This window comes from Centropristis striata, chromosome 9 (genome assembly GCF_030273125.1).
Source record: "Centropristis striata isolate RG_2023a ecotype Rhode Island chromosome 9, C.striata_1.0, whole genome shotgun sequence".
Classification (NCBI taxonomy): domain Eukaryota; kingdom Metazoa; phylum Chordata; class Actinopteri; order Perciformes; family Serranidae; genus Centropristis; species Centropristis striata.
In genome coordinates this window covers 19456528-19482382 of record NC_081525.1, presented here as the reverse complement: position 1 = coordinate 19482382, position 25855 = coordinate 19456528, and the positions used below count along the sequence as shown (strand labels likewise).

The window sequence follows — 25855 nt, the reverse complement described above, 5'->3', positions numbered from 1 at the left end:
GAACAGTTTTTTACCTTTCAAAACCACCGGCTAGTTGTGGAGTTCAGAGGTTAATTTTAGGATGATGGATGATGTCCATGGTTTGTATTGAGACCCAGTGCTGTCTTTCCCCTCCACCTCACAGCAGTCCCAGGATTCAGGCTCTGAGTCACAGCTCAACACTTCCAGCCTGAAGGAGGCTCTCGAGCGCTTCAACCACAGCCGGACACCCTCGGCCTCGTCTCGCAGCTCACGCAAATCCTCGCACACCGCAGTCTCTGACCCAGCCTGTAAGCACTCCACAACCTTTATGTCTGGCACTATTTAATGTTAGATTGACTTGTCTTTATTAAATCTGGGCATCATGTTTATATTTCCCTCTCAGCATCACAGATGAAGCTTCAGGGAGATCGGAGTACACCAGGTCGCCAGTCTGTCTCCGCTGTGGAGATGACATCACAACGAAGATCATCTATCAGCAGTCAGGTCGGTGAAGGAGCAAGAGCGTGCTGTAAACAAACTTTAATTAGGAACTGAACTTCATTCTATTTTTGTTTGGTGTTAATGTTCTGTATTTATTCTGTTAGCAGTCAATGAGCTCCCAAAATACCGGACAGACCATGGCACCATCCATGGTTTCACAACAACAGCAACAACAGCAGCAGCAGCAGCAGCAACAGCAACAACAACAGCAGCAGCAGCAGCAGCAACAGCAACAGCAACAACAACAACAACAACAACAACAACAACAACAACAACAACAACAACAGCAGCAGCAGCAGCCTCAACAGCAACAAGTTCAGATCAGCGGCCAAGTAAGATATTTATCTCATTTGTTTTAAAGCCTAATTTAATTTAAAATCAAGGCTGCTTGATTATAGCTTGATTATTATATTATCATAATCATGATTTTTAATGTTAATATTGAGCTCACAAAGATTTAACACAATTACTCATTAAAAAATAAAATTACAGTAGATTCTCTCCAAATTTAAATAATTAATTAAAAAAGATGTAAAAAAATTAGATAAATATATGTAAATGAAATAAATAAGGTATACAAGTTGAAACTACAGCAACATTGCGTATTGAATAGGGCCACATTTCATGTTTATCTCGATTATCTTGTTTTCATCATCCCTGTGAGCCAAAATCGAATAAAATTCAATTAACTGCCCAGCCCTAGTAATCAGGCAGTTTTTTAGTGCAACTTAAGTCTCCCAGATTGTGTCAGCAGAGCCTTGGTATTGCATATATTCTGAGATATAATTTTCAATGGTATGCCATGATTTGATTTATAATAATAAAACATTTTATTTGTAACGCACTTTACATTTTAGACAAAATCTTAAAATGCGAGTGGAGAAAAAAGTTGTTTTATAAGGGAAATTTCTTGAGCAACTCTGCTAAACAGGGAGGAATAGCATTGAGAGGATGTGAACCAATTCTGCTTATCAAAAAATAACATACAGGTTATTTTATGGTTTACTCTTTTGGTAAATACAAACCAAACTGTTTTATCATGACACATGCTGGAAATATCATTAACAACATAAGGAAAGATTAAAAGAAAATTAAAAACTACCGGGAACATTTCTAGTGCTCTGGAACAAATTTATAGTTGCAACCCGAATGTTATTATATTAATATTAATCTAAAATAAAATGAATAAACATTTATTTTTCAGGCATTTGCAGGATGCAAGATGATACCATTTTTCTCCTCTGACTAATAAAATCACATGTGGCAGTCAGTGTTTTGGTTTCCTACACTTAGACGTTTGATGAAGAGGCAGGCCACCCCATATATACTTGGACCATAGTTTCAGTTGGAGTCCAGTCAGCATTAGATCTTCCACAATATCAATCTTTAGAATGAGTCGCTCTTCTCATGCTATGCCAGATAAAAATGTTCAGGTATGAACCACCTCAGTAGCTGCCATCTCATTTCCCCCTTTGTCCCCATGCCATTGTTCTTTGACAGTCAATGGTGCAGTTCTCCAGCCAGTTAGAAGTCATGCACAACTTGAAAGAGCAGCTGGAGCAGAGGACCCGGCTGATTGAGGCCAACATCCAGCGGCAGCAGGACGAGCTGCGGCAGATCCAGGACGAGCTGCAGAGAGTGCAGGGACAGACCCTGCAGGTGAGACTTCAGAGCTTGCTCAGGAGTGTGCAAAACACAGCCACATATTTATACTTATCTACTGCTTGAGTGGATTTTTTTTTTCTGTTATCGTGAAGAATCTCTGCTGTACGTTTCAGATGTTCTTGCCAAAAGGAGCGGGAGGACTAAATCTCGGCTCTGTGCAGATGGCCCAGGGGACGGCTGTGCAGCAGGGAGGAACACTCAGCATGCAGGGCCAGGTGGTCTCTGCAGGACCTCTACAGAACAGCATACAGCAACAACATACTGTCCAGACTCAGCCCCAGCAACAAACACTCCTGCGGGAACAGAGCACAGCACTCTCACAGGTCTAACAAACTCGATAGTTTTCTTTTTTTCCCTGTGCTGCTCATTAAACACATGAAACATGTATTGTGACTTACTCTCGTGTCTGCTGTATTTCAGTCTCAGCGGTCTCTCACTCTGCAGCCTCAACAAAACTCGCTGCCTGCGTCTCTCTACAACACGATGATGATCCCTCAACAGAGCCCTGCTAACGTGGTCCAAATCGCCACTAGCTTGGCTCAGAATACTGGACCCAACGCTCCAGCTGTGGCCACATTTGCGCAGGACCGTTCAGCTCAGATCAGGTCTGAATCCTCTTTTCAAAACCATTCTCATTTTATTGTCATGGTCACATTTACCTCTCACACCGTAAATATATTATCAAGCAGTGTAAGTTCAGTGATTGCACATGCTGCCCACCACTTTAATTTGATGAAGTACAAGTGTTTCTATCAGTGGTGGAATTTAATTAAGTACTTCCTCAAGTACTGTATTTAAGTTCAAATTTGTACTTGAGTATTTTCTTTTCGTGCTTATTTATACTTATATTGCACTGCATTCTAGAGGGAAGTTTTGTACTTGTTACATCTCTCCATTTGTGTGACTGCTTTAGTTTTTAGGTTTTTGCAAACAAAGCATGTGAAAAGCTTATGTCGTATATATATAGATATAGTTTTTTTTCATTTTTCATTTAAAACCTTTGAAAAATAATTACATTTGTTTGGATTTGCTGCTTGTTAGACTTTTGTACTGTTGGTTGGACAAAACAAACATCGGGAGTGTTACTGTGGATTCTGGGTAATTGTGACAAAATTTCTCACGATTTACTGAATTTTTAGAAACCAAACATTCAATCGGTTTACAGAGAAAATACTTCAATCCACAATTAGTCATTAGTCTAGTCAATACTTTGAAATAAGCTCCACCTCGACCAACTACAAATTCTGCTTTTACTTTAATGCAAGAGTAATAATATCTAATTATATATATTGTTAACAATATATATGTACTTTCCTTGTTTCTGACAGATTTCCTGCCAGTCCTCAGCTGCTCACCAAGCTAGTGACAGGCCAGATGGCATGTGGGGCAGTCATGGTCCCCACAACCATGTTTATGGGTCAGGTGGTGACGGCCTTCGCCCCTCAGCAGGGCCAGACCCAGACCATCAGCATTTCCCAGCAGCCACCACAGCAGTCGCAGCAGCAGCAGGAGCAGCAGGTACAGCAGCAGTCACAGGTCACGGCCCTGCAGCCAGGACAGGCTCCAATGGCCCAGCAGCAAACACAGTTCCTACAGGTAACACTCTGCTGCAGACCAACATTAAGATAACTCTGCACTGTAGCAGTGACAGTTATTGAGCAAATGTGTCTCTTGTAGCATCCCTAACTAGTTTGTTTTAACACCAAACCATCTATAAAGGGAATCAAAAAGGTAGTCATTTCAAATGTTGACTTATTGTGCTCAGCAGTCCTCCAACTTCCATCCTAAAATCTTGATAATCAAACTTTTTCTGTCAAGGCTCCTCGGCTTCTTCATGGAAACCAGTCCACCCAGTTGATCCTGCAGGCAGCATTCCCTTTGCAGCAGCAGGGCACCTTCACTGCCACAACCCAACAACAACAGCAACAGTTACAACAGCAACAACAGTTACAACAACAGCATCAACAGCAACAACAACAACAACAGCAGCAGCAGAAGCAGTTGCAACAGCAAAAACAACAACTTCAACAACAGCAGCAACAACAGCTGGCCCCGCACAGGGCGGATAGTTTGTCTGATCGCTCTGCTACGCAGCCACAGTAGCTGGCTGAAGGCCAATCTGACACGGCTGGCCAATCAGACACGGAGCAAGCCAAACCCCAGAGTGGGCGTCTTTGTGACGAGTGTCTAAAGAAGAGTCCTGCTCAAAGTGCAGCACTGAGACCAGACCTCAGAGGCTGGGAAGTGATTGGATGGGCAGGCCGTGGCTTCCCTCCCCTCACAAGGATCTTTTGCTGTTTGCACTTAACTCCTGAGCACAGGGTGCTGCAGAGAACCAGGACTGGGCTCGCTGTGGCTCTGGCAGGGGTTTTTGGCTCTGGGACAAAGCCTTTTCTCCAAGAAAACAGGGAGCCACGATCGCTGTAATGGACCCTTCCCCCGGCCCTCTCCCTGTGTGTTTTTTGTGTGTATGTGTGTGTGTGTGTGTGTGTGTGTGTGTGTGTGTGTGTGTGTGTGTGTGTGTGTGTGTGTGATCTCCAGTCACCCTCAGAAGATTATTTTATGCAGCCGGGTAATTAAGTTAATGCAGCAAAGCTTCTATCAAGCTTCAAGGACGTCCTGCAGAGCAGCCTGAGGCTTGTTTGTTTTGGATGTTTTCTCCTATTCTTGTTTTTCATGTAAAAATAATTATGGGTCAGAAAATATTTTTAAGAATGTGGTGTAGATTGAACTTTTACTGTACAGAACATCATGTGTAATATATTATGTAAATATAATGAAAAAGAAAGAACTAATATTTTATATGATGCATGAAATGAAATGCGTAGTCTGTTATTCGCAGCTTTGAATATGCTTTTTTTCTAGTACTCTAAGAAAAAAAGATGTTAAAATGCTCAGTGGCTGATATTTTCAGACTTCCTTTCTCCTAGGGGATGTGTTTGTGTGTCTGCATAGCAGACAATGCCGATGCTGCTTGTTGTGTCACAGTTTGTTTAATCCTTGACCCATATTTTCAAAGAATTTCATAAAATTGATGATGATAGAGAAAAATATTTTTAAGCTTTTTAAGATGTGCTTAGTGTTTGCACACTAAAGACTAAATCTAACTTGAGTCAAATATTGTGAATGAACTAAAGATTACCAATGTTAAGCTAAATGTATGCAACAATACGATTTGCCAACATAATCCTTCATATTCTTATTTCGTCATTTTTGAGAGAGCCCTCCATTTCAGAGCCATAATGTCCTTTTCGTTCCTGAAGAGACTTATTTCAAACCATATTATCCCTTCAAATCTGTTGAAACCTGTGGCTAATATTCTCAGATATGCTTGAGGGAAATGATTTGTGTTAGCATGTGGCTAATCGAACAATGTCCTCATTGGCAGTCCAACCATCCATCCACTTTTTAGCCATTTTCTCCAGTTCTTTCTTCTGTGTGTGAGCTGCAAGAGCCCCAAACCACCCTGAAGCAGTGCCTCGACAAAGAGGTCCCTCATATCTTAAAACTCCTTGCACTATCAGAATGAGAGTCACTCCACATAGACCTCATTAAGGCTCCTTATACATCATATCTGTAGTTACTAACCAGTGTAAAGTGGTTAGAATGAAGTGATGAGAGCTTTGCCGTCTGGTTCTCTGTCATGTTTGGATGCTCTGAAAAAGCTGATTCAGCTACAGCTAATTAAAGTTCTATAAATTCTCTACATGTTCCCTCACTCAAACCTGCAATAACTGTTTTTGGCCACTTGGTGGCAGCAGAAACCCAACACTGACATATTTTCACTTTTTAAATGAATATAGTAAACTTTTTAGCAAACAGTTGACTGTTTACACATCCAGCAGGTACAGAGTGACATTATCATTTATTTGAAGTTATGCTAGCGTCCACCTGACAAATAAAATTTGGCAAGCTAGTAGGGATGGGAATAATTCATTGATGGATCGATTAATGGTCGTTAAGAATTTGGTCAATCACATGGAATTTTTAATCAATCTGTGCATTTTTTTATTTTTATTTTATCTGATTGTGTATTAGTACTCACTGAACTGAAACACAGCCGATCATTCAGTTCTGCAGCCGTACGTGAATAAGCCAATGAGCTGAGAATTAAGTTGGATAAAGCTACAGTTTGCAAACTGAAAGCTGCAATAACAATTATAAAACACAGAAATACAAGAGTATTACTTTGAGCAAAACTAGCTTACTGTATCAAACCTTGCTAGCATGAATTACAAGGTATTATTTGATCCAAAACTTATTTAAACACAAAACACACTTGCATATGCAAGATTACTGTGAAGACTAACCTCATGCCTCTTTGGGGGCTAAAACATAAAACATTGACGTTATCTTTACAGTTTAATCTCACTTGAGTTAGTTTAACGATATATATATATATATATATATATATATATATTTTATTTTGCCCATGCAGCGATAATTTGATCGTTAACGTTGTAGAAAATTGAGTTGGCAGGTTTCTCCCAAACACCTATCCCTACAAGCTAGCCATCTAACACATGAATCAAATGTCTCACCAATGTTGGCCCTAGGTACACACCTTTTTGATTTTGTCCCATTTGAAAATGGGAACCAGTATTGTAACTTGTGAATGAAGGGCACTGACAGTGAGGTGATTAGAATCACACTGCAGGCCCGCCGGCAGCCTCCTCACCATCTGACTGATTTCACAACTCGGCCCATTCTTCATCTGTCAGCAGTGAGGGACCGACACATCGCATGGCCACTGGTCTGGTGAAATAGTCAGTCTTTGACCTTTGGCCCAAGTGGTCTGGTGAGGCCATGTGCACTAACAGCATGCATGTTTTCATGTTCGACTTTGCTGATCATAATGGGGAACCCAGTTTCTCACAGGAGTACAATAACTTAAGTTTATTATACGTAACAGCTGCTGTTTATATGGTGGAATGCCCTGAGGCCCAGCTCCGTTTCTGTGTTTGAACATGAGAGAAGATTTTTTAATACCCTTATTACTACCATGGCCAACTTCAAACTCAATGTTTAGTGAGTGGGAGATTAGGAGGATTAGGAGATTATTGATCCCATTGTGTGTTTAAAGTTCTAATCGCCCCTTTTACATTACATTTGAATGGAATGCTTTTGTCGGGTAAAGTTGGCATTTCATGAATTTATGAAACAGACCCATGTGGAGTGTGTGGTTGTTGCTGTCAGACTACATTATAGTCAGTCACATGCTATACTCAGTGTCAATGTTTCATCGCGTTCGAGTTTGGCCACTAAAATAATCCATTCCTGTATATATATATATCTTTTAGTTTGCCCATGCAGCGATAATTGATCGTTAACGTTGTAGAAAATTGAGTTGGCAGGTTTCTCCCAAACACCTATTTTGTCTCTGTGGAAGTTAAATATCTCTCCTAAGCAAACGTTGGATCAACTTCATCAGACCACAGACACAAATTATACTTTCCAACCTGATTTAACAATAAGGAAATACTCATGATTTTTAGCCGAAAATTAACATATTTTCATAAGCATCAGGCCATCAAAGAGACATTGCAATAACCGCTTGTTTTTTCTTCTTATTAATTGATTTTCTTTTTCCAACAGTAAGTCCTGCAAGAAAATTCTGAAAAAATTATAGTTTCTCTCCCCAAAAATTTCAGACTCTTCCAACAGCAACAAAGAAATAATACATAACCACCCCCCTCTTCAACACAACCTCCTCTACTAATAATTTTCACACGGTCCCTAATACCGGCTTGTTCCTGTGCTCCTATAGGGCTGCACTTTAGACCTCATAGTCTGGTCCTTTACACAGAAATCCTCTCTTCTTTAAAAGTTGCAACATAACAGTATTTAAATAAGACACACAACAGTTCTCAGCTTAACAAACCCGTGGAGTGGATCTGGTCCTGTGCTACATGCAAACAGCACTCTGGAGTGTGATTTAAGTGGTGCAGTATACCTACAAGAATGTAATTAAATATCATTAACACGTGTTTTGCATGAGATACGTGGCTGTGAGAGACTTTGCACAATGTATGATAGGACATACAGTAAATAAGAGAACTAAATTATTTTTCTATTACCGGAATAGACCTCATTGAGCTTGCATAGGATAGATACATGACATCAAACAGTGACGGCGGTGCTTTCACATGTGCAAACCATAGACTGGTGCAAATATGAAGGATCTAAAACGAACTGTGACATACACACAAAGACTGTTTGAACTTGTGAAGTTGATGGTTATGCAAAGGCTTTGTATCAAATTTAAAGGTTGTTTTGAGTCTTTTACCAGCCATTCAAGCTGTTTTCCTCAATGCTGGAAATAGCTGAAATTGACACAAGCTTTTTAAAAAGATGACGCTAGTCGGTCATTGCCAAGTCAAAAAACATGAGGGAAAATGTTTTGTTATCCAAAGAGAGGGGAGCCTAAATGAAAGGACACAGTGCATTGTGTTAAATGTTGTGTAATTCAGATGTACACACTAGAAACTCTGAATGTCTATCAGTGTTCTCTCTTCGTTTTCAGTTCATATTTGTGTGGCGTTGTTTGGCTCATGAAATTTACTGCTGCAGTACACCGGAGGACAAAAAACCCTGAACTGAATCCCCCAGATTCCAGCCACTCTTGAACCACTGTTTCAGGTGATAGTACGACTCGGTATTGTTTGAAATGTGTCAAAACGTATTACTCCTTTTTTACAGGTTGGCCTTATAAGAAAGTGGTATCAGATTTTCAAAGTAATCTAATTGATATCCAGTACCGAATTATGCTACACTGTAGATTTACCCCTGAAATGTTAAAATGTTCAGTGTATATTCTGATAGAGGCACAGGGATGGATGATTCACATCCACTGCTGCCACCTGCTGGTTAGTTTTAGGTTAACCCTCATCCAACAAACATTTAAGGACTACAAACTACTAAACTAAAGTAGTAAACAGTAGTAAACTACTGTAACAAATGTTAAGTTGTTTCCTTCTCAAAGCATAAGTCACGTAATCATGTCATCTGAAAAAAAAGATCAAAGGGAGTAAATTTGCATATTGTGTTAAATTATAATGTACATTTTCCTTTGATGCAAATTGCAGCTTTTAACCAAAAATGCAAACCACATTAGTACTTATGGTCTTATTTAGTTTTCTGTCAGCTCAAGTGAAAAATTAAGATTCATCTATTACAGCAGAATCGGACGGGTTTGGAATTGGAATTGATTTTTTTTTAACTAACAAAAGAACAACTATATGCAGTCATCAAGAATAAATTGACATTGACAAAAAACAATAGGACTATAAAATAAGGCTGGCTTTTCCCTACCATTATAAGGTGCTTATGTGATGCCCAAAACCGTGAAATGTGAAGAGCATCAGAACTAACTGACTTAAGTCATCTGTTCCAGCTTTTCAAAAAAAAATTCTTACAGTCGTTAATAAAAATGGTCCAATATTATGTGAAATTGCATATTTTTAATTTGAAAAATGTAAAATATTCTTGGGAGGATCCCACCATCAAATATATGCACCAAAGTCTTCCACATACGGAGGGAAAACATTGGAATAAAGCACCTGTGGGTCTGCAGCGACCCCAGTCAGCAGGAGGAGGGTTAAACACAGGTTATACACTTAGACATTAGTCACAAAATGAAATGGAATTCCCTACTGCATTGTAACAATTCCTGAAGTAATGCTTTCTGCACTTTCTGTTCCTGCTGCCTTGCATTTATTTCTTGAGCCAAACCAATCATAAATTAAAACATAACCTTTTAAAAGGCAAATGTATCAATCATTTGCTCCCCTATTTGAAAATAAAACTGTAATAAAATAAAAAATAAAGTGTCTTACCTGTATTTTCTTGTTCTCCTCAATGTGTGCATTCAGTTCAATTCGGGACAAATGACTTGATCGGAAATCAGACAACACGAGACATTTTTATTGAGCATTTTAGAATCATAGGCATTTCCATCAACTTGTATCACAAACAGAAGTTATTTCATAGCTGGGCACAGCCTGTCAAATATTGACAATGCAGCTTTAGCATGTTCACTTTAAAAAAATATTTCCGTTCCTTGTTTGTGGCGACCTCTCCCACTCCCTGTTTTGACAGTACAAGTGCTTAAAAAGGAAAGAATCCGAAGCTAAATAAATAGTGTTTTAAATAGACAGGTGAAACATAGACTTGATTTACATTGCCTGGTTCAGGTGTAGCCGTCACTACAACACAGCTGCTTGGGACAAAAGGAGTGACTTATACTGGAAGATTTAGTCGGAGAAATTCCACAGTAGCGACTGTCGTTTTAACCTGTGCCTGGTGTAATCATTTTGTGATTCAGGGCTGCAACAATAGACAGCGAGGTTCATACATGATGGCTTTAATCACTGAGAAAGAGTATAGGTGAGTACTGGCCTTTCTTGATCCATGTTTTGTTCACCGTCAGAAACTGGAAGCAGGAAATATTTAGTACCCTAATCGATGTCTCCAATACGCGATTAGCATTCTGAAGAGGATCACATAATCTATTTAAAGCTGTATTGTAGCTCTCTGGGTACTGTATCTATACAGATAGTCCAACATACTGTAGGTAGAGGTATTCTAGTGGTTCAGGTCTCTGTCTCTTATAAAGATGACTGAAACAGAATAACTAAGTGGAAATATTTAAAGATGTTTCTGCCTGAAATAAAACCTCAACTTAAAACGGTTTCTTAGTTATATGCTGTTTTCAGCGTTCTTCCTCACACTGGGTAAATAAAATCTTATGTAAAGTAGGCCCGCTTATTGTGTCATCTTAACGCATTGTGGCAGAAAATGGCGCCCAGAGAGGAAGATGGAATAAACCAAGCAACACCAGCCAACTCCTGTGAGAGGAAACTGGCCACTCGGTTCACAGTAACTCATCTGACAGCACCTGGGCTCATGTCAAATTAACAAGAAAACATTTAAAAACAAAAACAAAACAAAATGAAAAACAAAAAGGCAAAGATTTTCAAATGGACTCAGCGTTTAACTGATGGCTGAGTGTGAGGGAAGTACTGCATGTCAGGCTCTGAGTCTTTTAGAGAAGGGTCGGAGGGCAGCAGTCAGTAACAATCCAGTCCTCTTTCTCTCACACATTGAGATGAGACACAGCTCATATGGAGAGCGACAGTCCTGCTCCCTGCTCCTAGCTAACCTCTGTAACTTAGTTTTCTTCTCATTGAGGCTTTAACATCTTCAGAATTTCTGAAAGTTTCTACTGCTTTGTGTGAAGTGTGCAACTGACTGTACTAGATAAAAATAAAAACACTGACCACAAGAAAATGTTGAAGTGTTCAACCTCAATGAGTTACAGCGTGTAGTGGAGCAGAGGAGAGCTAGGAGGGGAGGACGGGACTTTGGCTCTCTATTTGCCTGTCACACTGTTGGACACATACAGAGTCAAAACTACAGTCTCTCTACAGCAACATTACCAAATTTTACATGTATGTACAGAGAAAACCTGAAAGTCTTTCATCCAATTACAATCCAGCATCTGGCTTGATGAACAGGGCAGAGAAGGCGAACGCCAGGAAAACTATCCCTCCAATGATTGTAACTATGGAAACAAAACAAGAAAAAAAAAGTTAATTATGGGGTAGATTAAAAGAAAAAGAACCAATGTATATATTCTTTGTTCTACAGATCAAAGGACAATTGAACAAGTGTTGGCTCATTCGTGTGTGTTAGAGTCTGGTTTTTCGGGGGGGGGGGGGGGGGGGGATTAACCCTCTGCCAATCAGTTTGAAAGCCATGTTTCCTTTATCGTAGCAAGAAACTGTAAAAACAAAAATGATCACCAGATTTTCAAATGTTTTTGCCACACACGATTGTGACAAACACATTTGAAAATCTGGCAGGAAAAATAAAAATCACTCAGGAAAAATCCAAGATTAACAATAGGGATGTTGTGATTTCAATTCTAACCTGAAAAGTGACTGAAATCAAAAGCAAGGCTGGAGAATTTGAAAATGTGACCTGATATGGCCTAAGGGTGGCATACCCACTAGTAGTGTAAGACAACAGCACAGCAAGTCTGGACTAATCCCTCCTGAAACAGGATGACTTGATGTGCAAATCATTGCAACATACACAATGCAACAAATCACCCTATCACAAAATCGTCCCAAAACTGTTTTTACACGGCCCTGTGAGTTTAATAGAAATGTTTACATTTTTTTTTCTTCTTCAGGAAAATCCAGGACTTTATCTGTGAGGTCCAGGTCAGTTGGTATTGAATAACCTTATGTAAAAAAATTAACAAATCTGCTCCTAAAGAAAGACAAAAAACAGTCTCACCTGTTCTGACCGATATTTTCTGTGCAATCATTCTTCCTCCTACCACAGCCAGTCCTGTGCACATGCAGTGTCCAAGTGTTCCACCCACTGCAACTCCAAATGGATCCTGGGAATAAAAAAACAAAACAATGTCTTTCTTGCTGATGCTAAAGAAAATGGTACATTGCCTTTCCTAACCATTTATTTACCATGTATTTACACATCACTGAGGGTATTTTCAGTTTGTGCAATAGGGGAAGCCAGTAAATTCTGACTCGCATTATGCTAAGAAATATACTATACACGTATATTAGAATAAATGTAACAAACCTCCCGGGCAGCTAGAATAATAGTGGTCAGCTGTGAGCGGTCCCCCCACTCTGCCAGGAAGGTGAGGGTGAGGGCCTGGATGAAGATGGGTGAGATGAAGCTGTGCCATTTTCCCTGAGGCATGGCGGTCCCTGATCCAGCCTCCACATCTGGAGCCCCATTAACCAGCTTGGACCGCTGAAGCTGCACAGAAAACACAAGACAGAGTCTATTAAACACTGGGCGCAACACTCCATTTACATATCGAAATATAAAATATATTTTAACTCCTTCACACTCTGTAAAATTCACCTTAAAACGCCTGTAAAAGACATACCCAAAGTAAATGGAAAGCTGCTCTTGAATAGTTTGATGGAAGTTGAAACACAGTGAAAGATTTGTTTTTTATTATCCGCCTGAATATTTTTGGTGAATCCAGGCCTGCAGAGCATTATAGCTGGGACTTATTAGCTGGAAAACACAATTGGGTCAAAGTATAAAATATTACCTACTACCAGTTCAAATTTTATGAAGATATCTCCAAAAATTACTATTTTACAAAGTTTTCATAATAAATTATCATAATAATAATTATGATAATGTATTTATGGAGACTCCAATAGCATTCTTGGTAACCATGGTGACACACTAAATGTCCATACATTTTGAACCCTGCAACCTACAGTCAACATTCTGGGCTCTAATGAAACGTGACAATTAGAGGAATAAGTTACTGTTGAAAAAACGCCCACATTGTTGTGTTAACTGCATGATGTTTGGCTCTCTCACACATAGTATGTCAGGATTGGCCTACTTCACAGGACTAGTGATTGGGGTTGATGATCACATTTTATTGATACACAGTCCCTTTTCAGTCTGCTTATTGTTCCAATTCTACCATTGATTCCTGATCAATTTTCTGTATGGAAAAAAGTAGGCCTGCACAAGTTTTCAGTGTCAGTGCAACTATTCTATTATCTCTGTGTCTGAAATCGTCTTCATTTAGGTTTTTTCTTAGGGAAGATTAAGGCCTGTATGTGTGGCTAAATGTTATAATACGATGATATTTACCCTCTGTAACAAACACACTGTTCGGTTGGGAAGACTGTATTAGGTCGAAACAAGTTTGCAAATTTCCAGCGGGCACAGCATTTCATTGTGATGTATTGGATAATTTGTAACTGGTTCTTAACTCGAGCTGCAACAATTAGTCGACAGAGCCATTTCTGCAAACTATAAGGATAGTCTAGGATAGGATAGTTTTCATGCAAAAATGTCAGAAAATACAGTTTCCAGCCTCTTAAATATCGGGAACTCTTGCCTCTGTCTGTTATGGTTAGCAATATTAGATAAGTACATGGTCGAGAGATGTGGCCACCCATAAAGGATAGGATTCCCAAAATATGTCGAAGCATTTGCAACTGCAGTCAGTTGGTCCAGTTTTGAGATGTAAGGGAAAAGTCACATCAAAAGCCTGGTGATAAAAATAGTTTTAACACTGCAGCTGTTTCAAAATGCAAAATGCATTGACTTTGTATTCCAGCAATTTCACATTTAAATCTTCAGAAATACATGAAACAGTATTTCAGTATTGTCCCCATGTGCACATACAATATTATTCAACACCATGAGAGATCTTTTCTTGTTATCAAAGTATGGTGAACAGTTTGTGAGTTCACAAATTATTCGGATGAGGCTTTTTTAAATAAATTATGTATTTTTATTATTAGTAATGACTTAAAGTCACACTGGAGCTGTATAACTTGATCTGTCAACAGTAAGAGTTTCTTTCTAGGTCTTAAAGTAAAAACTTGTCTCACCTCTTCATCCTTCTTCTTAATCTCTGCCTGCACCTCCTCCAGCTCCTCCTGGCCTTCATCTGGACTCATTCTCAGCCCCTCTCTCAGCATGCGCACACCAAAGATGGCAAACAGGGCGGTGGACACATAGTAAGTGTAGATTCTAGGGATGATGGTGGTGGCATAGCCAAACAGCACTGGGGGAAGAATCCAACCGTTACTTCATTACTACTCAACAAGAGATGAAGGCATAACTCTACATTAGTATTTACTTCTACTAACCAGACAGACAGGTCATGAGTCCCAGAGCCAGCATGGCACCTGCCAGCACGGTGAGACGGTTGTAACGCATGGCCATGATGGCTGCAATGAAAAAAGTCTTATCTCCCAACTCAGAGACGATGATGACAGAGATAGAGGCCACAAAGGCATGGATGAAACCCAGGTTTCCTTTGCTGGAGTCATCTTCAGAAATTACTGGGCCTATTGGATGGGGACTAGCGGCTTTCTGCAAAGACCAGTAACACACAGTGTAAATCACCATACAATTAATTGTCACACTGTTAAAATAATCACCCAAGTCCTCTTTTGTCAAAATTGTTTTGTTTTTTTGCCTAAATCATCTCCTCATGACGCCAACCACCTATGGTAAAATCGCCTACATCCTCAGTTGATCAGATCATGTGATTTTACCCCTTTAAAATAATGGCCTATGTCAAGTTTGTGACTTAAGCAGATTTATTATGCCTAAGTCAAAATAAAATGTGACTTAGGCAATTTTTTGAACATGTCTTTGTGACTTAAGCAAGATATGGTAAGACTTTATTTTGAAGGTGTCTACATAAGAGTGACATGAGCGTGTCATAAACATGACATGGGATGTGTCCTGAACATTAATGACACTTTGAAGTAACATTAATGCTCATGATACTTATCATGTCATGTTTCTGACAGGCTTGTGTGACTCCTTCAAAATAAGACACCTTCAAAATAAAGTGTTACCATATCTTGCTTAAGTCACAAAGGCATGTTCAAAAAAGTCATTTATTTCTCTTAAGTTACATAATTTACACACAGTGTTATTACTATGCCAATAGCCATCCTTTGTTACATCCTTTTTGAGTGAAATGATCAATAAATGTCATATGTTACACTTTTTGTTAAGTTGAAAAAATAAGTATTTTAACAGGGTGACGTTATAATAAATGTTGAATGCATGGCTGGTATTACTAGCATTCTTTAAGAAAATTATCAAAATGTAAACAGAAGTGGTGGCTACACGTCAACACGCGTGCTAACGCCCTTAAGGACTGTCATGTCATCTCAACTTTACTTCAAACGTTTGCTGTGCTCGCCATATCGCATAAAGGAAGACTAACTTTGGCCACCCGGAACACAATGTGGTATGTACCTCAGTTAGCATGAGCTGGCTAGCTCGGAGGCGCTAGCAAACAACGGTCAAAAACCCTTCCTACCGACGAAGATAACATGTTTACTTGACAATATTGAAGTAAAAGCTTTTACCTCTTGAGGGGGTTGCTCTTGGACAGGTTTGTTTTCCTCTGGAACAGCAGCAACTCCGACCGACAACAACAACACGGTGGCGAGCAGAAACAAGACGCGCATCACATTTCTATCAGCCCGTCGGTCCTCTCCGCCGACCAGGAGAGGCATTATGGCTCCCAAAATACCTACCAGACACAGTTTGCGCTTTAATTTGTCCTCCGTGAATCATTTAATATCAAAGGTAACTAAACAGTCTAACTTCATTGTAGGCACATAACTGTTAGCTGTACAATTTGAGGAACTCCTCGGTAATACACGTCACGATCACACCGACCACCGAGGCAACTCAGGGCGGAAGTTAAAACCTCGATGCTTCTTCTTCTGCTTTGGTGTTTATTGGCAGTTGGCGTCCTTTTCGTTGCATTTACCGCCATCTGCTGGACTTAACTTCTTCCATACTTTCCTTCTGTTATATTCTTTGAATTAGTCAGTTAACTGGCCACAACTTTCTCCTCTTAAAGCTGCCTTCTGCATCTCTACCTTCATCCTTTCCCTCTCCCTTTCATACTCAGGACACGTTGTTACCACATGTTCTACTGTCGCCCTCTCCCCACTGACCAGTGCATGTTTTCCTATTATATTAATGGTGTTATTCAACCTACTGTGCCCTATTCTTAGTTTACTTATAATGTCTTGTTCTGTTCTATTATCACCATAACACCCTGCCTCCCCTACTACACTTTTTTTTAATACAGTTTGTATAAATGTCTCCCTTTTATTTCCCTCTTCCAATGTCCACTGATTGATTATTTATTCCCTCGGTGCTTCGTTAAGGACCAAACCAAAGAGGTGATTGGACCAAACCAAAGAGATGATTGGACCGGAAATGAAGTGACGTCACATGTGGGATGACGTAGACACAGGACAGCTCAGTGATTGGACAATATCATTGTCAATCAAAATTTGAGGCTAATAAGGTTTAAAAGGAGTTCAATCCTTGAAAGTCATTTTATATTCCCACTTGTTTATACTGTAAATTGTTAATACTTTATATGTTTTATTTAATTATTTGCATATACCTCTCATATTTACTCAGTTTATACCGCTATTTATTGTTGTTTTTTTTGCTCTCCACTTTGCTGCTGTTATTCTTGAAATTTCCCCCTTGTGGGACTTAAAAAGGAAATCTTAATCTTAAATTTAATTGAGATCTCATACAAATCCTTTGACCCATAGGATTCCAGAATAATTCTCGGCCTCTAGTATAAACATCAAATATAGACAAAATAATTAATGTTGGCTTGGCTTCCCATGACTGTAGTTAGGATGAGCAGTTACAGATAATAAATTAATAAGTGAATAATTGAAATAAATACGTATAGAAAGTAATTTCACATTCACCTCCCATGCTGTTTGTCTTTTTATTGGGTATAAGTGTAGTAGGAAATTACAACACAATTGATTTCATGTTGTAGTTTGTGCATCCAAAAACAACTTCCCAATGTTTTGTTTTTTTAGTTTAAAAAAAATAAAATAAATAACAGCAGAATATTGGTATCATCACCATGAAGGGAAAGCTTCTCAGTTTCTTTTATTAATTCAATTTTGTCGGTTACAAACAACACTTTGTTACAATATACTACATATATATATATATATATATATATATATATATATATATATATATATATATATATACATATACATATATATATATATATACACATATATATATACATATATATATATACACACATATATATATATATATATTTCTCTTTTATTGTTACATACCCACATAATATAACAAAATCTTTGTTTTATAAAATATAAGCTTACATGTTATTATGGAGATGACATTTTATATGGTGTTGTACCAAGAAAAATATTCAGTCAAAGCCTCACATAAAACTTTTCTTTTATCAAATAAGCATTTAAAACTTCCTTAATTTAACAACAGAACTTATGAGCTCTAACGAGATAGATTTGTTTCTTGTAATATGTGTCATGACATGAATGCACATTATTATAATAAAAACAAGGTCTTGCAATGAAAAACTAATTTGTGTCATTGCTCATTTCTTCACATCAGTCTTTCAGAAACAGCTCACCTTTCACTTGAAGAGACTTCTGCTGTAGAAGAATGTCTCTGCCAACTTCCTGTTGGCTATCAAGCAGCTTCACTGGGTCGAGAGCACCTCGTCAATCAATGCTGCAATGAGGTGAGTTTTACTTCCACACCTTCAGATCTCCAAACATCTGACAAATTTTTTCTAGGACTTTACAGTGACAAGTCCTCACAGCACAAAAGGTATAAATGCTTTTCTTCCCCTTGGGTATGACTCATATTTGCTCATATACAGATCATGACAAAGCTGTGCTGCCAGAGCCTGGTTGAAAAGCACATAAAAGACAACGAGCCACCAGGTGAGAGACAGGCCTCCGAAAACTAAGCTTAGTGAGACGTAAATCAGCAGCTCAGCAAAGTAATGCGGGCATGACACCAGCTTGAACCCGCCTCCCTCTGGCACTCTGTGAGCCAGCGTCTCCACTGTCCCTGAAAGGCATCACAACAGACACATGTCAGTCCCCATGTAAGTGATAGACCAGTAGTTTAAGTCACAATTCACATGGACTGAAGTAAAAATATGGAAGTAAATGAAGGGCCACAGCAAAGCTATATAAGTATAGCGAAACAACATAGCAGTGGGTAAATGAGACTTGAATTATACTGTATTAGTTGTCTGAAAGTTTGTATGTTTTCCTCCCTTTCTGCAGGGAGAAAAGCTAATATATCAGACTGAATATTATTAACATCACGTGCAATACCATTTTAAACACCACAGACTATACTATGGTCATTATCACGTGCAATATATCTGTAAATTACATTGTGCCATGTCATCTGCACTCTAACCACTTTACTCCTTTGACACTTTATTTATTTTTATATTGTTATATTTATATTATATATTGTTATTGTTACCTATTTTGTTCATTGTTTTTCTTATATAATCCTATGTTGTGATTGTTTTTGTAACTTTGGAACAATCTGGAACCAGAATTTTCTTTGGGATGAATAAAGTTCTGTCTTATCTTATCTTGATAATGTTTTGCTGTTGTTAAATGCAGCCACCTTATTGCTTCAAATGATCAGGAATTAATTTCCTTTTTTGGATTCTTGATTCACAGTGATGGCATACAAGAAAAAAAAAGTTTTCGTCTTGATATATAAATGGTAATTGTGCAGTTGAAGTGTTTGTTTAAACAAAGACAGCTACAAACCAGACTTTCCAGTACGAAGCCTGGCCAGCAGGACCATGGACTGATGCTGTATCAGTGAGGCCCCAATAAAAAGTGCGCTCCCACCCACATGGAACCAGTCCAGCTGAGAGAGGAGCGTTCCAGTCCCTACAAAGAGAATCACAAACATCAATACCACGTAGCAGAACCAGTGAATAGCACATGTAGAGAGGTCTGACTTCAGTTCAACCTTTTCCCAAACGATCCGAGCAGAGCACCGTTAACCCCAGTACGATGTAATAGCACACACCGAACACATACTGCACCAAATGTATGGCTCCATCAGAGAAAACACTGACAAACAGGCACTCCAGCAGCCTCCTGAGGGAGTGGACGCAAAGCAGCACCAGCACCAGCACAGTAGACAGCTGTGGAACTGAAGACAGTATAAACGTAAGTTCCAGTGTGAATGAAACAGGAAAACACAAGCTCTATAAGAGCCTACCTTGACTGTCAGTGCTTGGTAAACCTGCCAAAATGTCCAATATTACAGTCAGCCATGATGGGTATGACTGCTGCTGGAATATGAAGTTCAGGTAGAAGATCAGAAGAAGACTATTCCAACCAACAGAGATGGCATAGAAGTGCCAAAACCACCTGAAGTGAAAAAAAAGAGGACCATGTGATGATGGGTGTATGTGTGTGTGTACAACTTAATAAGCAACGACACGTTTGAGTTTTTAGGAATTAAACAATGAAACTAGCCCCTAAACTTTAGTTAAGAATACTACACAGGTGTAAACTATTCAGTCAAGATACAAATGCATAATAGCGCAGTTTATCACGTTTGTCTATAGCTTGTTTTCCTTTATGACAGTTACCTTTTTGGGACATCAAACGCACGCAGCCAGTCCTCCCGTTTGAGGCTTTGTTTTGTTTTTCCGTACCGAATAAGATCCTGAAATAACACGTAAACACGAAATGTTTTATATCTTATCGGCAGGTGTTGTGAGATTTTGTGAGCGCAGAAAGCTACAAGGAAACACAAAGCCAGAAACCCCCATAAAATATCAGTAAAGCTCAAAGAAACTGATCCCCAAATCATTTTCAAGCGCAGCCGGTGGTTGTGCGCAATGTTGTGTGCGACGCTGAAAAGAGACCGTCGGAAACCGCCGGGTCACAATAGTTCCGGATTAAATTGGCGAAAGGAAATGCCAGGTAAATATTTAATCGCAGTAAATGAAAGATCGGTTCTTGTGTGAAATACGGTATAGTCAGCGTCCCGAGAAAAGCTTTTCACTTTGATTTCGTACTCAGTAAACAGTGTGGGAAAATGATACAGCAGGTGGCAGCACGTGAATTTCACCGCTGACTGTAACAAGAGGATCCAACATGAGAGCAGGGACCATCCAGTCAGATACAAAACAGTTCTACAGATAAGTTGAATAGTTTTAAATACATTTTCTGTTGAAACATAGTGCAATGATATACTTTTTGTTTTTATTTAATAACTTAGTAGCTATTTATCTAACAAAGGTTTATGTCCACGTGTCATGACTATGCCTCTCTAAACCAGTGTTTCCCAACTTCTTTTGTGCCACAGCACATATTTTACATTAGAAAAATCACACGGCATACCACCAAACAAAAATGTCAAAAAGACAGTAAAAAACACCCTAAATATGTTTAGAACTGCATGTGTCATCTGTCACAATTCCAACCCTCCTCCTTTATCTGGCCTAGGAACTGGCAAAAGTGATCCAAAACAGACTGTACGGTAGCCAGTGGCGACTTTGCACATGCACGATTTATTTGCAGACTGGACGCTGAGGGGTTAACATCTCTGCTCTGACTGCAGCTGGGAGAGACTGCTGCGGGATGACTGGGCCGCTTGTAAGTGCTTTGGGACGGGCCCATGGCAGCACACGCTGGAAGGACTCTCCAAAAGACTCCAATAACACCAGAAAAAGTCGCTAGATTTGTCGCAAGTCGCTTTTTTGAAAAATAGTCACTGGAGGGGTCTGAATAGTTGCTAAATATATCGACAAAGTCGCTAAATTGGCAACACTATTCCAGCTGCTGGACATATCGCGCTGATACACTGCTCTCTGTTGGAAGAGCATTTAATTGTTCTGCCTCTCACTTCATTCCGCTCACTAAGAGTACCAATCAGGTGAAATTGGATAATCTTCCACGGAACACCGATTTCTCACGGCACACTTGTGTGCCGCGGAACAGCGGTTGGGAATCACTGCTCTAAACATCAGTTTGACTTTGAAAACACAAAGTTAATGCAGCAGTGGAATAACAATTCATATTATGGACATCATATTGACATGGATATCATTTTATGATTTTTATTTTTAAAATTTTTTTAGCATTTTAATAATTTTACAAACAAACATTTTTAAACTTTAGGACTTGTAATAAGTGACATCATAATAAACATTAACACACAAAACATGAGGGGAGAATAGATAAATATAGAAATGAAAAGAAAGGGAAAATAAATCAAAATTATTTATATATATATATATATATATATATATATATATATATATATATATATATATATATATATATATATATATATATAAATAAATAATACGAATAAGAATAATAAAAATAAATAGATAAAGAAGGAGTGAAAATAAGTAGATAAGATAGGATATTAAGAAAAAAAGTATATGGAATTTATACATAAAAAGGTACAATAAATGGATTAAATTAAGGAAAAGGCAGTTATGAAATAAAATTTCAGCTAATGAAGTGCTTATCTTTATTATTTTCCTCGAAGTAAGATTATTTGTGTGGTCACATTTATTTATTGATTAATAAAATGTAAATAGACTATAAAAACCCTGTAAGAATTTCTCAAAGCCCAAATTGATATATTCAGATTGTTCGTTTATCTAACCAGGTGTCCATATCCCAAAGATAATAATTCTGTGATAATATCATAAAATAAGATACCATCCATATTTAAATATAACTGGAATAATCTCAATAAATTACTTGATTATCATATTAGCTGCGTGTGAATTTTCTGTCAATTACCTATATGACAAAAGAATCAATCAACTGATAATTTAAACTCGAATATGACTTGATGTGTTGTTTTATTAGCTATAACCTCATCGTCACATGTTTTGTATGTAAGTGGCAGCAGAGAGGAAGGTGCATGTGTGTGCACTGCTGTTTTAAGTGTGAGTGACTGTTCAAAGCAGTTCTCTGGAATAAAAATCTTCACACTTTGATCAAACCTGATGTTGGCTGACCTTGTGCTCTTAATGCTTCACTCATGCTCAGTTTTTTGCTGAGCTTTCCGCTCGCAGTTCTCACCCTGTGTGTTCCTCCTCTCCACAATGCACTACTGTGTCAAAGGAAAAGAATTGTGTTTGTGTGAATGACTTGGTTAAAGCCTTTGAGGCATTAGATTCCAGGATGCCTCTTAGAGGAGCACGGTATCCTGTCTGAGGAAGTGTGGACTGTTTCCTGCTTCCCTCCCTTCTCTGTCCTCAGTGTCCTCTATCTTCTGACACTGGCAGGAGCGGGACCCCCTTTAGGCCCCCGCAAAAGATTGCAGTTATGCTGTTGCTCCATGGGCACTGTAGAATACCATGAAATACGATTTGTGTTGCACCAGATTCAAATCAGTATTTATAGATTCAGACGAAGTCAGAGGGAAAATAATCCAAAATATCAAAGAGGAGGGCTTCATTTAGCACACATGCATGGTGCACACAGACACCCTGAGTTTCTTAAACACTGTATCTGCAAGCTTGCATGTAATCTGGAAAAATGCAACAGTTGCATTTAAATGTGTCATTGTGACCTGAGATCCTTTGACCGAAGCCTCCTGGACATTTTTCTCACTCTATTGATTCTTTCAGGTGTCAAATGAATGCACACTTTTCTCATTTGATTTTGGAAGGAAGTTTAATACCACTCCTGCAGGCTGTCACGCTGTTCCCACGTATACCTATGAAAAGTAATGCACTACATTATATCTATCTAACCCAATGTGTATTGTTAGGTGGTGACCTCTACTGGCTGTAGATGGGCCAAAAACAAGGGGCTTTTATCCTGAAGACCGCTGTTTGTGTCCTGTGTGAAATTACTGTTATAAGGGGCTGTACATGACGTTCAGAACTCTAATATAGCAGTTAACTATTTACAATGTAATTATATAGCAGATTAATGGTGTCTTGACTAGATAATGAAGTCCTGCTCCCTCTTTGTGTTCAAATCCGAGATTCTCTGTTCTTTCTTCTCAACAAACAACAACAAATGGTTGTGGGGGTTGGCCCAAATGCTCGTGCATGTGAGTCCTTGTGTATGTCCAACTTGCCGCCACTCTGCACTGCTCTCATATGGCAGTTATTGCCCATTACATCTTTCCTTTGATTTCTACATTAGTCCTATAAAAACTTATCTTGTTTCAAGTGTTCTGTTATATATCCTCTCCCAGATGGCAGCAACTGTTCCCTTTTTTCTGCATCAGTTACAACAATGCAGAGTGGACTAACCCCTCCCAGTCTCTCTCTCGCTCTCTCTCTCTCTCTCTCTCTCTCTCTCTCTCTCTGTCTCTCTCTCTCTCTCTCTCTCCCTCTATCTGTGCCCATATCTTTCTGTATTGAATTGTGCGACACTGACCTTTGAAATCCCTCCTGTCAGATATCTCAGAGCACAAACACAAAGAGTGCAGACAGTTCACAGTTTTTTTCTTACTATTTTTGAATAGTAATTGTTTTTAAATGTGATTTTAACACAAACACTGTTTGAATCTATTTATTGCAGATATTGACCATCTATATTAAGGCCCAAATATACAAATAGTTTATGAATATAAACTTCCTCCTCATGTGTTTCCCCCAGATTCTTTAAAAATCATCTTTTGTTTTTCTCTTTGTTTTTGAGTGAGTCAGACTCCAAGCTGTCACCTCATGTTGAATGTGGAAAACAAAAGCAGATAGAAAATGGAAAATGTTTTCTGTTTCCAGTTTTTCCAGAGGTGTAGTTGGTGTAGAGGGCCCTCCAGGAAGTGGTGGTTAGGAGGAGGGTAGGCGGTTTAGTGGGCAGAGAGTCCCTGTAGAAGTGACCAGGCCAGGAAACATGCGGATGTAGTAGCACATAACATACATCTCCCTACGCCTAACGCCCTGCTGAATCCATGCCAGCATCAAAACACACCTTCTCCTCCTCAGCAGGTGAAATGCTGCTCCCTGCTTTCCTGGCATGTGTTGGCATGGTCCCAAATTATCTGACAATTTGAGCTCTAACTTCCAAATCTTCACAGACAGGTGATAAAACTAGATCCATTTATTTATTTAGCCCCAGAAGAAGAGACTAAATATGACATTATCATACTCTTTTGTCGCAAAGAGTTACAGTTGTGCAAAGTGCCATTTTAGAATTGATAACCGGTACACAAACAAAGTTAAAATTTACAGTTTGGAGCTGGTTGGTTAGAGCTCAGCAGCTAAGGAGCCAGATATTTCCTTCAGGAACTGGTGGAGGCCAAAAACTGAGCTAAAAGTGAATGATTATTGGATTTATATCCATCAAACACAAATGAATCCATTTTATTCTAATTTCAAGATTTCAAGATTTCCTTTATTGTCATTGTATTAAAAAATATATACAACAGAATATACGTGTGCTTCTCATATATAAGGCGCTTAAAAAAGACATTCAGACATTACGCACATGTAATAAATATTCTAAAAAGACAATACATTGTTTAGAACTTTTTTTTTTATTAGTTGAATTTTATTAGTTGCAAGTAATTAAATGCATTTACTCAAGTCTTGTACTTCAGGATAATTTTGAGGTACTTAGGCTTTACCAAAGTAATTTTCTTATAATTTAATAATAAATCATTTTCTTCAGTAATTTAACCCTCCTCTTATGCTTTGGGTCAAATTGACCCATTTCAAAGTTTAAAAATGTAAAAAAAATAATAATTAAAAGTGTTTTTTCTTAAAAAGAAAACATTTTTAAATGTAAAAAAAAATGTTTTAAAAAAATTCAACATCATTTAAAAAACATTGTACTTTATACGTTCCAATTTAAATAAAAACACTTTTTAACATGCATTTAAAAAAAATTAAAAACGAGTGAATTATCCTCATTGAACCATGATCTTTGAGAGGTAAAGAACACCATTGCACTAAATATTGAAATGGTTAGTAATGGAGTTAAGCATAAAATATAAACAATGTTTATTGGGAATTTTTAGTTTCTGACACTTTTGGAGAGTTAAACATGCCCCGGATTATTGCTGTTCCTGGAAAAACGAACATAACAAGAGGGTTAATTCAGTGCTACTTCTAAAACTACATTTCAGGTAAATATTATACATGTATTTTAAAGCTTTAGTTAGTAGTTATTAAATACTAAACAAACAAAACAAAACAAAATAAGACCAAAAGCATTGTTGCATATACTTAAATTAAGATCTGAGTATTTCTTCCCCCGCTGATAGTTACCCCCTTTGGAATTCACTTTGAAATGACAAATAATTATCACTTTACAGGTGGTGTCAATGCTGATATGTAAGTTAGTATCTTTAGAGCTCTTGAAAAGAC

General features: G+C 38.4%; 3 protein-coding genes across 5 annotated transcripts in view; 1 reads left to right on the top strand and 2 right to left on the bottom strand.

Moving 5' to 3' along the window:
* Window positions 1–9577, top strand: part of clocka (clock circadian regulator a) — a 31725-nt gene extending 22148 nt beyond the window's left edge. For both annotated transcript variants that reach the window (XM_059340564.1, XM_059340565.1), the window contains exons 16-23: window positions 125–269; window positions 365–465; window positions 567–794; window positions 1963–2121; window positions 2241–2450; window positions 2548–2732; window positions 3456–3723; window positions 3946–9577. In XM_059340564.1, the coding sequence (XP_059196547.1) occupies window positions 125–269; window positions 365–465; window positions 567–794; window positions 1963–2121; window positions 2241–2450; window positions 2548–2732; window positions 3456–3723; window positions 3946–4230 (1581 nt within the window). In that variant the 3' untranslated portion in view covers window positions 4231–9577. The remainder of the gene's footprint in view (window positions 1–124; window positions 270–364; window positions 466–566; window positions 795–1962; window positions 2122–2240; window positions 2451–2547; window positions 2733–3455; window positions 3724–3945) is intronic.
* Window positions 9578–10029: 452 nt separating this feature from the next.
* tmem165 (transmembrane protein 165) lies at window positions 10030–16423 on the bottom strand. The gene is made up of 6 exons (XM_059340566.1): window positions 16041–16423; window positions 14799–15024; window positions 14538–14713; window positions 12739–12921; window positions 12430–12535; window positions 10030–11689 (listed from the first exon to the last, which is right to left on the bottom strand). Exons 1-6 carry the CDS (start codon window positions 16188–16190, stop codon window positions 11613–11615), a joined length of 918 nt encoding a protein of 305 aa, XP_059196549.1. The 5' UTR covers window positions 16191–16423; the 3' UTR covers window positions 10030–11612.
* A 1505-nt stretch (window positions 16424–17928) lies between these two features.
* Window positions 17929–20409, bottom strand: srd5a3 (steroid 5 alpha-reductase 3). 2 transcript variants are annotated; one of them, XM_059341414.1, is made up of 5 exons: window positions 20147–20409; window positions 19771–19922; window positions 19516–19701; window positions 19308–19433; window positions 17929–18579 (listed from the first exon to the last, which is right to left on the bottom strand). In XM_059341414.1, exons 1-5 carry the CDS (start codon window positions 20368–20370, stop codon window positions 18320–18322), a joined length of 948 nt encoding a protein of 315 aa, XP_059197397.1. In that variant the 5' UTR covers window positions 20371–20409; the 3' UTR covers window positions 17929–18319. The 2 variants fall into 2 exon arrangements, with proteins under 2 accessions (XP_059197397.1, XP_059197398.1); XM_059341415.1 differs by having other exon boundaries at window positions 19576–19701.
* Window positions 20410–25855: the final 5446 nt, after the last annotated feature.

What these genes read in the sequence shown, in the direction of transcription:
- tmem165 (XM_059340566.1), bottom strand. Translation starts at nt 16,190, where the DNA reads ATGCCTCTCCTGGTCGGCGGAGAGGACCGACGGGCTGATAGAAATGTG. An exon ending in ACTCATGACCTGTCTGTCTG is followed by an intron (nt 14,714 to 14,798) that starts GTTAGTAGAAGT and finishes TTCTTCCCCCAG; the next exon opens with TGCTGTTTGGCTATGCCACC. An exon ending in TTAAGAAGAAGGATGAAGAG is followed by an intron (nt 12,922 to 14,537) that starts GTGAGACAAGTT and finishes TTTTCTGTGCAG; the next exon opens with CTTCAGCGGTCCAAGCTGGT.
- srd5a3 (XM_059341414.1), bottom strand. Translation starts at nt 20,370, where the DNA reads ATGATTTGGGGATCAGTTTCTTTGAGCTTTACTGATATTTTATGGGGG. An exon ending in GCGTTTGATGTCCCAAAAAG is followed by an intron (nt 19,923 to 20,146) that starts GTAACTGTCATA and finishes TTTTCACTTCAG; the next exon opens with GTGGTTTTGGCACTTCTATG. An exon ending in CTCGGATCGTTTGGGAAAAG is followed by an intron (nt 19,434 to 19,515) that starts GTTGAACTGAAG and finishes TTCTCTTTGTAG; the next exon opens with GGACTGGAACGCTCCTCTCT.